Consider the following 14029-nt stretch of genomic DNA (forward strand, 5'->3'; position numbering starts at 1 on the left):
AGATTGAACTGTTGGCAAATAAGATGACCTTTTAGTGATTATTTTATAATTTATTAGTCTTCTGAGTGCCACCTGATAAATATGGATATCAATGTTAAGTGTGATACACACAGAGAGATCAGTGCTTAAATTCTAAGCATCTGACTAGATTGCTTAGAGCTTTAGAACGGATCTTTCGTGTGTATGCCCCACAGCGATAGCGATGCGCGTCCCTGCGTGGCGCTATCACCGGTGCTAGATTAGCCTGCATGCAGGCACAATCTATCAGGTCGCTCATTTCACCATCCACCCCGTCCGCCCCCCTCACTCAGCACACATCGCGCTGTGCTGAGCTGGGGGAGAGATGTGTGCTGAGCGGTCACTGATAGATCGCTCTGCACACATCTCCCCCCGTGTGTACAGGGCTTTAAGGGGGGTACACATGGAGCGATGTTTAGCTAATTTCTAAGCAATCTGACTAGATTGCTTAGAACATCGCTCTGTGTGTAGGGGTATCGGAGACAGCGATGCACCGTCCCGCGCATCGCTATCGCCGGTGCTAGATTGGCCTGTTGGGTGAAATGAGTGGCCCTCCGTGTCCCCCCCTTCCCTCGCTTAGCACATCACGCTGTGCTGAGCAGGGGGAGAGATGTGTGCTGAGCGGTCTGTGCTAGACCGCTCAGCACACATCTCTGGGGAAATCTCCCTGTCAGTATGGCCCTTTAGACTTCGTCTCTAACCCCTTAAAGCACCAAGGCAAGTTATTCTGTGTATTGTGTTAGTGTAGTGATGGACATTTATACAAGGCCATCTTAACAGCATTGTAGGCCCTGGGCAGGCAATTCACAGGGACCCCTACCCACCCATTCATGGGAAAATATATATATTATTAAAATAATAATAACTTTCCCCTGCTGTCTGGTACAGTCTCTAAACATGCTCAATGTCTCTCAACATACTGCCATATAGTGAATGGTTGTCAGCACTATATATATATATATATATATATATATATATATATATATATATATGTCCATCTTAACATATAGGCACACTGTGAGGGGCCTTCAGTAGATACACCATTATATCTACTGTAGGTGATGTACAGTAGATATACCTGTATACTGGCCTCTAAGGGATTTTCTGGACCCAAATATGTATACCATCATATTTATAAAAATGTTTACATTATGTTACATGGGTGGAGGTGTGAAGAAGCTGTTCATAGCTTTTAGCTATGATTTAGCACAGTAACATTTAGAAGCTGATGTGTGTTTGCCAAATTGCATATTTTCTCATATTTTTAACATCTATAATATTTTTTGTTTTGTGCTTTATCACATGATTTATCTCTATGTCACCATTTTTGCCTTTAACAAAACCAAAAACGTCACAAATAGAATATGAATATGGAAAATACCACATTAAAAATTCTTGCTATTTTTATATAATGTTATGGCAGTACATGTAAGCATCCTGCATCCTGTAGTCTTCTTCTATGTTTGTGATACACAGAATACACAAAACACTCCAACATTTTATATTCAATAAACCTGCAGTAGGAAATTAGGTTAAGATTGAACAAATCATTTACCTTAATGCCTTATATGTGTAAATAGAATTTCATTTCATTTACTGACAGGTTGTGTTATTTTGATGTTGAAGGTGACCAGGCATGTAGGAGTGGGTTTAATGACTGATTTAATAAGTATAAGGTCAGGTGGAGTTACTACAGTATGTGAGAGGATTATGGAAGACAGAAGAGATTTTGGAAAATGTTACCTGGGATCAGTATAAATGTTTACAAGAGAGTTCAATTTCGTAATTATTTGTAGTTTACACATGAAGAGGGATATTCAATAAAGGTTGATTTTGATCGATTTAAAATTGATAGAAATCGATCAAAATCTATGGTGTACTTCTAGGGCCAAAACACACATTTATTAAATATTTACAAATGAATCTAAAACAAAAATCACCTGTTAGCAAATGTGTTTCACCCCCTAAAACCCAACATCGATTAAGATAATTTTTAATCAGATTTTAATTGATTTTAAATTAATTAAAATCGACCTTTAGTAAATTTCCCTCTCAAGGTTCACTCTGCTGTCTCCTTCTACACCCACCTGTTTTCTGAATGATGGCTGTGTTCTTGGATACAGTGGCGTTCTCACTCAGACCACAAATGTTCTCACTGTAGACCCTAAAGTAGTATTCATTCCCCATGATGAGGTCAGAAATAGTGCATCTTGTTTGCCGGTTGTGCTCAAATACAGTGAACCATTCCTGAGGAAGAACATACGTGCAGAATTAAAAACATGCTGGCCCTGAATGCAGCACTTTAGCAGGCAGAGCGGCCCTAACCAATATGATGCTCTAGGCAAGATTTTGACTGGTGCCCCCTTGCACAGACGCTAGTTCCACCTCTGACACTGTATCCTTTTCCCCAGCACCACCACCCCTCACCAATAGCATTCCTCATTTTGGTGCTCCTACCACTTATATTTTAAATAGGAACAGTGTGCACATTCTGTGTGAAGCCCAAAACGGTGTGTGTTCTTGCTGGGAAGGGGCATGGCCACACAATAATACCCCCAGTTGAAATTACGCCACACAGTACTGCAACTTTATCGCCACACAGTACTGCAACTTTATTCACATTATATCATGCTATAGTGTCTCTTATTCACATTACATCACACAGTAGTACCATGTTACTCCTCACAGTAGTGCCCCTTATTCACATTACACCATACCATATTGCTCTTTATTCACATTAGACCACACAGTAGTGCCCTTTCTATACGTTACACCACAAAGTACTGTAGCACACCTTATACACATAATACTGCACATTAGTAAAGCCGCAGTCACACACAGAATATAGGCATGCTGCATATCATTTTAATCAGCAGAAGCTGCTTGTGCCCCTAGGCATTCCAAATGCCCTAGGCATTTGCCTAGTTTGTCTATGCCTAGGGCCGGCTCTGTTAGCAGCCATCAGGGCATAAAATCTGCCATATGGCACTCTAGACGAAACCCATTCTATAGCAAAAGGACAGTCTCTTAAATAGAAACACTGATTTCCATGGGGGAAATTCTTTTGTGAGAGCAGCCATTCTCACTTTTAAATATGTTGTGCTTCCAAGTTCCATTAACTTTTGTAATGACCTATCAGGTTGTAGCAGAAAAAATAATTTACACAATGGGGGTAATTCTGAGGTGAACGCAGCAGGATTTTTGTTAGCAGTTGGGCAAAACCATGTGCACAGCAGGGGAGGCAGATATAACATGTGCAGAGAGAGTTAGATTTGGGTGGGTTATTTTGTTTCTGTGCAGGGTAAATACTGGCTGCTTTATTTTTACACTGCAATTATGATTGCAGATTGAACACACCACACCCAAATCTAACTCTCTGCACATGTTATATCTGCCTCCAGAGTCGGCCATAGGCATAGGCAAACCAGGCAATTGCCTAGGGCATTTGATATGCCTAGGGGCATCAGCAGCTTCTGCTTATTAAAATGATATGCAGCATGCCTATATTCTGTGTGTAGCATTACGTATGCAGATACAGCCACAGTCTCACACAGTATATAGGCATGCTGCATATCATTTTAATCAGCAGAAGCTGCTTGTGCATGCTAGCCACATAGCAATGCAAATAAGATGCATTTTCATAAAAAAAACAAGGTGCCCAACGTTAGCACTGAGGCAAGATTTATGAGGACACATCTGTATCCAAGCAGAGGCAGAGGTCACAGTGTTAGTGGCAGTGTGAGTGCTGTGTGCATGTGAGTGGGTTGGTTGTGCAGTAGTGTTCAGAATATGTGTAAGGAGCATTATGTGTGTTATACAATAGAAAAGAGAGAGACCCTGTGGCGCAGATATGGTATAAATAATATAATACAGTCCCTTTGAATCTCCCTTGCCGGGGATAGAAGATTTCTTCCAAGAAAGTCGTCCTTCTCTCCAAGGATTCACTCCAAGTGTTAACCTCAAAATAAGAGGAAAATATTCCTAGTGTAACACTGTGGGGTCTGAATGAATTACGCTTAAAATATGATGTTGCACTCACATTTTATATAAATTAAATAGGCCCATCATCCTCCATATGTCTGTTTCTCATATTTAGTGCAACACTGTTGGTTAAAAACTAACACTGAATTTATTACAGAATTGCACTCACATTGAATAAAACATAACAAAACATATAGAACCTCCTCAATGGGGTAAGATGATTCTCACGACAGGTAGATTCGGAACCAGCCGGTCCAACCGTCAAAGGAAGATATCACCGTGCCCAAGATGTTACCAGAGGTAAGTCCAAGAGTCCAGAGTCCAAAGAAATCCACCTGCAGGTGGTTAACACTTGGAGTGAATCCTTGGAGAGAAGGACGACTTTCTTGGAAGAAATCTTCTATCCCCGGCAAGGGAGATTCAAAGGGACTGTATTATATTATTTATACCATATCTGCGCCACAGGGTCTCTCTCTTTTCTATTGTATGCATTGGTTATGGTGTGGTGAGCCATTTTGAGTTGACCTGGGCTGCACTTGTGGTGTTTGCGCATCTGGCTTCTTTGGTGTCTTTTCTGTTATTATGTGTGTTATGTAAAAATGCATTAATAATGTGCAACATATGTGTAAGGGGCACTGTGTGTGTCATTATGTGTATAGGGGCACTAATAATGTGCAGCCAATGTGTAGGGGGCACTATGTGTGTCATTATGTGTATAAGGGCATTAATAATGTGCGGCATATGTGTAAGGGACATTATGTGTAAAAGGGCATTAATAAAGGTTGTCATAATGTGTAAGGGGCATTACTGTGTGGAATTATGTGTATAAATGCATTACTAATGTGTGGTATTATGTGTATAAGGTGCTCTACTATGTGTCATTGCGTAAAGAAAGGGCATTACTGTGTGGTCTAATGTGAATAAAGAACAATATGGTGTGGTGTAATGTGAATAAGGAGCAATTCAGTGTGCTGTAATGTGAATAAGGGGCTCTACCGTGAGGAGTAACGTTTATAAGGTAAAGTGATACTACTGTGTGATTTAATATGAATTATGGACACTATCGCATGATCAAATGTGAATAAAATTGCAGTACTGTGGGGCGTAATTGGAATTGGGGGTACTATTGTGTGGCCATGTCCCTTGCCAGCAAAAAAACACCCCTTTTTGGGCTGTGCGCCAAATGTGCGAACTGTTCCTATTTAAAATATAGGGGGTACAAATACCAAAATAAGGACTGCTATAGGTGAGGGGTGATGGTGCTGGAAAAGAGGTGCAAGGTCAGAGGTGGAACCAGCGGTGGTGCTAGGGGGCACCAGACAAAATATTGCCTAGGGCATCATATTGCTTAGGGTCGGCTCTGTCTGCCTCCCCTGCAGTGCACATGGTTTTGCCCAACTGCTAACAAAAATCCTGCTGCGATCAACTCAGAATTACCCCCCATGTGCAGTAGTTGCATGAACTTGTGAATGTTCAACTCTGAATTAGCCAAAAATTATGCCTGCTAAGTGCAAAAGTCCCAATGCCACACAGTTATCTCAGTATAGCCACAAGCGAAGATATGGATGACTTCTGTACTACTCTGAATATCACTGCTGGTCCACAGAGATGCATAAGTATGTCATGATTGCTATCGAGACCACATGCAGTGCGAAAAATCTGTGGTGCGGCCATTTTGTGTGCAACTCTGAATTGGTGCTGTTTGCACAGACCAGGAGATACTGTAAGAGATTTCATGCTGGTAAATATTGTGGGACCACTACATGGTGATATCGCCGGCTATCTCAAGGTGATGCAGTTAATATACTGGCTGTTGAGATCCTAGTATTCAGTATACTGACGTAGGAATCCCGACAGATGGTAAAATGCTGGCAGCCGGAATACCGACCGCAGCCCGGTATTTACACTTGGGTCCACGTCACGACCCGAGTGGGAATATAACCTGTGGCGAGCAGAGCTTGCCAGCAGGCCCAAAGCGTGGCGAGCGCAGTGAGCCCACAAGGGGACTCTCTGCTCTCGCTGCCAGGATTCAGGCTTGCGGAATGCTGCTGTTGGCACTGACAGCTGGCATCCCAGCTGCCGGGATCACGTATGTATTTCATCTCGAGCTATTCTGTAGATGTGGGCAGAAGGGAAAGAGAGGGCTGATAATTGGTGGATCACATTACTATGAACATAAGCCTATGAATCACAGTGAATAATTACACTTATTTCAATAATTCACTAAATTATATTTATAACTGTACCATAAAATGGAGCAAATCTAATTACCATTGTCTTCTTGTCGGCTTTTTGTATAGTGTACCCAGTGATTTCTGAATTTCCATTGTCCTTTGGAGGCAGCCACTCCACCAGGGCATTAAATCCCCAGACCTCTTTGACATTTACTGCTTGAGGAGGACCAGCTTTTTCTGGGAACATAACAAATAGTATATGACATATAATAACATACAATAACTTACATAATATATATTTTTTGTGCATATGCAAGCTCTTTCATGCATGTATAGTGAAGCTTGAAGCCCAGATTTGGGTTTTCAGGTCTACAGAAAAAAGAGTTACAAAATACACTAAATTTATTAAAAAAGTAAAAAATGATTTTAAAACTTTGGGCAGGATGTAATGAAGTCCAAGTTCGGTGGCCGTACAGAATGCTGGCCGAACTGGGATTTTTTTTTTTAAAGGGGCAATAATGTACAAAGCATGGTTTAGCCTTCTACATGATTGATCCTTTAAAAAAACATCTGAGTTCGGCCGGTATCCCGCACAGCCACAGAACTCGGACTTCATTACATCCCCTCCTTTGTTTGATAACAAAAAATGCTTCATTCAATGAATAAAGTATGGTCTTTTAATGATACTAATCTGTTATCACAATAACAGAAGAGGTATTGCGGCAGTACAAATCAGCTGTAATACTTAGTAAGTAGTACTTCCCCATAATAGGGTATGTACTATCACAGGCAGTAAACCTTCCACATTTAGGACATCATTTGCTGGGTCCCTGCCCCCCATAATCTTGTGAAAACAGCAGTTTCGGCATGATCACAATAAAACAAAGTACAAGGATAATTTTTTGAGTCTATAATGATGGAGAAAATTGCAGATATCGCATGCTTTACTGTCATTATAGGAGCACACTGCAGTCCTTAAATGAAACATTTTCTGAACTTGACTACAGTAAGTAGTCTTTCTATGGAATAAGCTCTAGGGGGTATATTTACAATAGTACATGTTTTTAGAAATGGAGATTTTGCTCACAGAATCTACCTACTGTATTATCTTCTAGAAGGTACTAGATAAATGATAAGTAGAATCTGATTGATTGATTGATTGATTGATTGATATGGGTAACATCTCCCCTTTTAAAAACCCACACTTTAGTAAATATACCCCCTGGAGAATGAAAAGTTATCTGAGTATATCCCTTCTTCTCCTCTGGCTTCTATCATGAGCATACGCAACCTAAGGACAACACTGTTGAGATGGAACCCGACAGCGTAAACTGTACAGTACAGATTTCAGGCAACACTGGGATAGCTGTTTATCAGCGTAGCTGTCTCTGGTAGATACAGAGATAAAAAGACCTGAAACCTGTTCCAGAATTGTAGCATGCAGTGGCCATAAGGAATGGGAGGTTTGGGGGCATTTATCACTTTATATTCAAAAGGCCCCATAAAGTGCAGTCAGAATAAACCCAACACCAGTGACAACACCAATTTTCCCCAGCGACTGTATATGATTGTGTGTCCTTTAAATAAATCAGCTACTTTTAGATAAATGCTGTCATTAGGCATGATTCTCACTGTGTGCTGATATTGCTACTCGCTTCCAATCACACTTAATATCATTGAAATACAATGGCAGTGATAACGTTATGGCAGTGGCATTGATCTAGTGCATTCACAATGCTTTAAGGTCTGCCACATTGCATCACTGTTCTCAAAGAGACATGCTCCATCTCTACCATAGCCTGTTTGTGTTACCCTACCATCTCACATGATGTACACTGGTTGAAGGACACCTGTGGAACCTTATTTTACTTCCACTATCCAAGCTAGGTGTTATCATGAGATATTGAAACACCAAGTGTGAATTCATCAACTCACACATCTGTCACATGTCACAACATTAGTGGTAGAGGCTTGTAATAAGTGTGCATAATGACTGACAGGTGTAATCCATAATAACAAAAGTTTCTATCAATTATCTTTTCATCTACTGCACAACAGTCCAAGCACATATTTAATTAGACATAACGGTTTCATTAGCAGTACAGCAATGAGATGATGAAATAGTGAACTGCTTGAAAGCCAGACAATGAAATTAGACCTAGAAGACTCAGAGTAGGGACATCACTCGGACGTTTGCCAAATGCTCAGAACAGCAGGAGTGCCTTCATGACCAATTGAGGACTGGCAAATCCACACTGTACACTCTGAATTAGAAGGGATTAAAATAAACCTTCTCGCACATTCTGTAGCTTGTGCTAGAGCTAGGGATATGCAGGCATAACTGGACTTTATCCAGTAGGATGAGTTAAATATAGTTGAAATTAGGGAACCTGATCTTTGCAGATATTTGCCCCACATGAACTTTAACTGTTGTGGTACCTGTATCAGTCAGCAATATGACGACAGAAGTGCCCATTTATGTTCATAAGGAGCAGCATGGGATACCTTACATAAACTCCTAAAGCAGAACTATCTCATGTAGAAATAACTGAAAAAATACTGTATGTTGGAATTATATAATGCTAGCTCTGAGGAAATCTTTACTATAGAATGGCACAATAGTAGAGTGGCCCATGAAAAGTACATGCCCGGAGAAAAAAATGCTGCACAATGTACAATGACAGTGTACAATGACCTGCAATGAGGCAATCTGCTCAATATGGCCGCCAATGCATGTTGCATGGCCAAAATGCACAAGGTATTGGTGTAGGATTGCCTGGTGGTAGCTTACATCATTCTGGAGGATCTAAAACACACTACACAGCAACTGTAGACATTATTCAGTGGTAATATTTTATTATTTTATTTTCCCTCTATGGCAAAGCAAAGGTTTTCCAGTCTTGAACGGAAAACAGAAAGGAAAGATGGTCTGCATGGTACCACTCACTGAGTATACTGTACACTTTCTTTTAATAAGTTTTATGGTTAAAATGGCATATTGTCACATTAGTGCTCACGTAAAATGAGTCTGAACACCTGCTTTATCACCTGGGATATTGCTGGGTTAACCCAGGTTGTGGCTCAGTGTAAAAGAGTCTTCAAAAAATAACCTGGGTTGAGTAACCCGGGAATCAGACCCTGGTAGCTACCAGGGTCAGACTCGGGTAAGGGTGCAGTGTAATACCCCTTACACATCGCACAAATAACGCGGTATCGAAACGGCATATTTCCGGGTCGACACGGGTCAGCATGCGGTGTGAAAGCACCACAGCCGAAATCCCAGGTCCCCTGACCTGGCAATTCAACCCGGGAATAAAGCAGTGTTATTCCCGGGTTGAATACCGGGTCAATGGCAACAGGAAGAGGTGGCAGGGAGATGAGCTCATCTCCAAGGGACGCCTCCGCCTCCAACCCCCCGCTGCTGGCCCCACCCCCGCCACTATGGCAACCCATCCGGCATATTGCCGGGTCAGGGAAGCCAGCACTAGTCTCCAATGCCGGATCCCACCCGGGAAGGACCCGTTTCCAATTCCCGGGTGGATTTCGGAATTGGCGATGTGAAAGGGGTATAAAAGATGCGACCCAGGTCATCCAACCTGAGATATAATTAAAAGCTACTGATTGGCTGTGTGTACAGAGATCCACCTCAAGGGAATGTCTCTGAGTGACACGCAGGACATACATGGGTTCAGTGTAAACGGGGCTGACCCAGAAATAAGCTGTGCCCAAGGTGCAGTGTAAACGGGGTCTGACCTGGGATGAAACCATGTCCAGAAACCCGGGTCTGACCTGCGTTTTTGGTGGAAAAGTAATATAAGTAAATAAGAGTGACCTTGCAGAATTTTACCAATGAAATTTACCAGTGAAAGCTAACACAGGTATAAATGCATCTGGAATAGTGCTTTATAGCATTAGTGGGCTCGGGTCCAAGGTCACATTAAACTGTCTTAAACCATTCAACCATAGAAGTGTGACAGTTTCCTAAATCATATTCATTTGTTATGATGTTCATTAACCACTGACAAAATGTTGCAGTTCTGTTTACACAGCAAGGCAGCAAATGCAAATAACGCTGCATTTCACCAACCTAATAAAAGTCGGTGAGATTCACGGATTCGGTCTGAATTCAGGTAAATTAGTGGAAATTTAATTTCTGGGCTTCCATATATCTCTACTTGACACTGTTTAATTTTGAGCACATTCATAGAGACTTTTTGTAGAAAGCACTGGTCGTTCAATGGATCCTTCTAATTAAATTGTATATTAAGTATTTTTCCTGCTTCAATTGTGTGGATAATCATGGCCCATCTTGTGACCCCCCTCCCCAACATAATCTGCTCCAGTAATAACACTCTACAGTATTTATACCTGAGCATGTAACTCGTTGAGTGGGTATGTCAAATTCCGGCCAGCCAAAAATCCACTTTGCTGGGTACTGTCACGTAATACCAAATAATATCATAAGTATTATCATAAGGGCCTGATTCAGAGGTGCATGCAAATCTTATCATGACTACAATCCCCTATTCAGCGGTTCTACAAAATTATGCTAATGACACAGCTGCAGGTTTGTATAGAGAGGCCCACTGGTGGCGTCACTAATTTCCCACTTGAGTACAAAGACGCATCATTGGTTGCACCATCAATCATCTGAGAGGAACACTATGGTTGCTGAGAATGTCCATTGGAACTAAGACACTGGAGCCTTTACAAGTGCATGCGAAGATACTGTCGGAGGCTGAGACATGTCCCCAAATGGCTAAATGGAACAAACCTGCATTTGAGTCACCACCCCGTTACCTCCCACAAATGCTCACGCCTGTCAATCTCTTTGCGTCTAAATTGCTGACGTATTTATAATGTGTGCAGGGGGGCCACGCCACACACTCTGCACCCATTTCTTTAATACCTCTCCGGAGTCCCCAGTTGGTGGTAGAAAGAGCACAAATCACTGCCAGTAAAATGGCGCAGTGGCCATTTTCCCAGCATTTTGCGCATGTGCAGTAGATAAAATGGACACCACACCATTTTTCTGGACATCTGCGCATGTGTATTAGTCTGAGCCCCTAGTGCTCAGACTCTAGAGTGCTGCCGGCTAGAGAGGAGGGGGCTCGGATAGAGGAGGTGGCATATGGACCTAATCCTCGCTTAAAATGCGCCTGGTCTAAACTCTCTGACACATGCACAGTACAAAAAATGTGCTCAAATCCGTAAACCTTCACATTGCCTCCACCTATGTATCAGGCCCTAAGATCACAGAATGCACAGTCAAACGTTGGCTCTGATATTAGTATCTCATGTTTCCAGATGCCATCATCAAGTCTATTACGTTGAGGTTTAGCTACAAAACCTACCCACAATCCTGATGTTTATTGTTGCAGCATCCTCCATATTTTCAATCTGCACAGATAGACCATATTTTCCAGAGTGACCCCGTTCAGCGGATCGGATGAAGAGGATGGTGTCCACATCAGAAGTTCTGACACTGACTTGCTTTGCATCCAATGGCTGGCCCTCTTTTGACCATGTAACCTTTGGTCTCGGTTTTCCCTGTACATTTTGTCACGGCAGAAAGGATGAAACCATTATACTGGTTTTCTCAATTCATTGTCTAATGTACAAAACATTGTTCATTGTTTTTATTTCATCACTTCGTCCACTGGATATCTTACCTGGAAGGGGATAACCAAATTCACTTGCTCTCCGACTTTTCTAATATATGTCTGCCGGAGGTGTCGTGGTAAACGAATCTTTGGTTGTTCTATGAAATTACAAAATGTTAATGACATAAAAATAAGGCGGTGCAAAAAACAACCAAAAAAAAACCCATCCCCCAAACACTTGAAAAGTATAAAACGGTGTAAGGGCCTTATTCAGCATGAGTTGTAGTTTTGCGAGAAACTGCAAAACTGCATCTCATTTCTCTAGCATGTGGGGGGAGGGGGGGGCGCCCAGCACATGGTAAAGCTACCCTGCATGCCGGCTAACCCCCACTGCTGAAATGTGAGCGTATTGCAAAACAGCAATGTGCTCGTATGCTAAGGGTATTCCTCTGCCTCCACAGCCTAGACTCCATACTTTATATTGGGTTTGCAGCGGCTGCATGTGACGTCACACAGCTGCTGTGGCCCACCCAACAAAAGGACCGGACATGACTCCGCTGTCCGGCCCGCTCCCCCCAAAGCCGCTATGCTGCAACCAAAACACTGCGCTGCCGCACCCCTCGCCGGGACTTAGATTGTGATCTCGTGTGATCACAATCTAAGTCCTTGTGCATGTGCACAGCGGTGCATATGCGCAGAAGTGCGGAAATCGACAAATAGCGATTTCCGCACTTCTACTAACCAAGCTGAATTAAGCACAAAGTCTGGTGACAAAAAAAATATTTTGGATGAATCCTTCATTCGTTACAGTATATCATATCAATATCCAAAATCTGATTAAAATGGTTCAGACTTCTTTGGCTGAGGTATAACATGAAATAAACAGTGGCCCACTGTTCCCTTTGCCTTGTGTGTGGAGTATAGCTGAACAAATGTATTTAGGGAGCAATCCTTACTGGCGCTAAGCAGCTTAGATGACAGATTTCAAATAAATGTCACCACATTTACATATACAAACAAAAAACAGAATTTTGAAAACTGTAATACATCACAAGCGCTCAAAATCATTAGTACAATATCACCAAAACGTTCCTTTTGGGTTGGGTAAGATGTTCTCTTTATCTGATGTTCTCCTTTGGTTCAGACCATTTGGGTGTGAAGTCTCCAACAAAGGTAATATGGAATAAAACAGACGTGGTAAAAAAACAATGTGTAGTAAGTCTGCATTAACTCATGTAATAATAAGGTAAGTATTAGTGCCTTTTTAGAGGCTTTTTTTTAAAAGACTGAACAGAATCCAAAGCGTACCCCACTCACACTTTAAGCGGGGATATACAAGCACATCAAGGTTTCTTTTGTAAGAGTAGTGGCTTCTACCGTTTTATACACCCAGTGTGGATCTCAAAGGGGTTCAACTGAGCAAAGCTGTAAATTATATAGATCTTAGATGTAGGAAGTTGATGCGTACCCCAACACTCACACCAGGAGGGCAGATGTGAAGCCTATCAAGGTATCTTTTTTCTTCTTAGAGTGACGGTCCTGGTGTAGTATATTCCAACTGACAGATCGAACCAAGTAAACTCCACACAAGATGACATGAAAAAAATAGCCATAGACAACCAATGTGTAGTACGTTCTATTGACACTATTGATGGTTAATGAGGTATGACTTAAGTACCTCTAACTAGCTCAAGTGATTCCAAAGCGTACCCCACTCACACTTTAAACGGGGACCATGAAGCACATCAGGGTTTCTTTTTAAGATACTGACTTCTACCACTTGTGTTACACCCAGTGTGGGTCTCAAGAAATTCAACCAGACAAAGGTGTAATGAGCAATACTGATGCGTACCCCAACACTCACACTCAGAAGGAAGGTGCAAAACCCATCAAGGTATCTTTCTCTCTCTCCTTAAAGTGAACAAATGATTGTCCAATATGGCGTACCCCAACTCACAGTTTGAGATACTGGATGACTCACATAAAGGTATCTTTAAGGTTCCAAATAGGGAATGGTGTTTCCTGCTTGAATCTAGTAGTTCTCCATTGTTCCCCCAAAAAAAATTTGTAACTCCCACAATGAAATAAAGGAAGGGGGTTACAAATATTTATTCACAGTACATAGAAAAAAATGATGAAAGGGGACATGCAATGGGAAAAAATATATGCAGCGGCACATGAATCAATGGAATAAAAAATGGCAAAGAGGAATGTTTACAGAACCACTTGCACAAAGGTAGGTAAAAAAATATA

At 41.7% G+C, this 14029-nt stretch overlaps 1 protein-coding gene across 2 annotated transcripts in view; it reads right to left on the minus strand.

Annotated features, from left to right (window-relative positions):
* LOC134966277 (myosin-binding protein C, fast-type-like) overlaps positions 1–14029 on the minus strand; it is a 273752-nt gene that overhangs the window by 50996 nt on the left and 208727 nt on the right. For both annotated transcript variants that reach the window (XM_063942885.1, XM_063942884.1), the window contains 4 exons: positions 11846–11934; positions 11528–11723; positions 6271–6410; positions 2106–2265 (listed from right to left, as the gene is read on the minus strand). In XM_063942885.1, coding sequence (XP_063798955.1) covers positions 2106–2265; positions 6271–6410; positions 11528–11723; positions 11846–11934 — 585 coding nt within the window. The remainder of the gene's footprint in view (positions 1–2105; positions 2266–6270; positions 6411–11527; positions 11724–11845; positions 11935–14029) is intronic.

This window comes from Pseudophryne corroboree, chromosome 10 (genome assembly GCF_028390025.1).
Source record: "Pseudophryne corroboree isolate aPseCor3 chromosome 10, aPseCor3.hap2, whole genome shotgun sequence".
NCBI lineage: Eukaryota > Metazoa > Chordata > Amphibia > Anura > Myobatrachidae > Pseudophryne > Pseudophryne corroboree.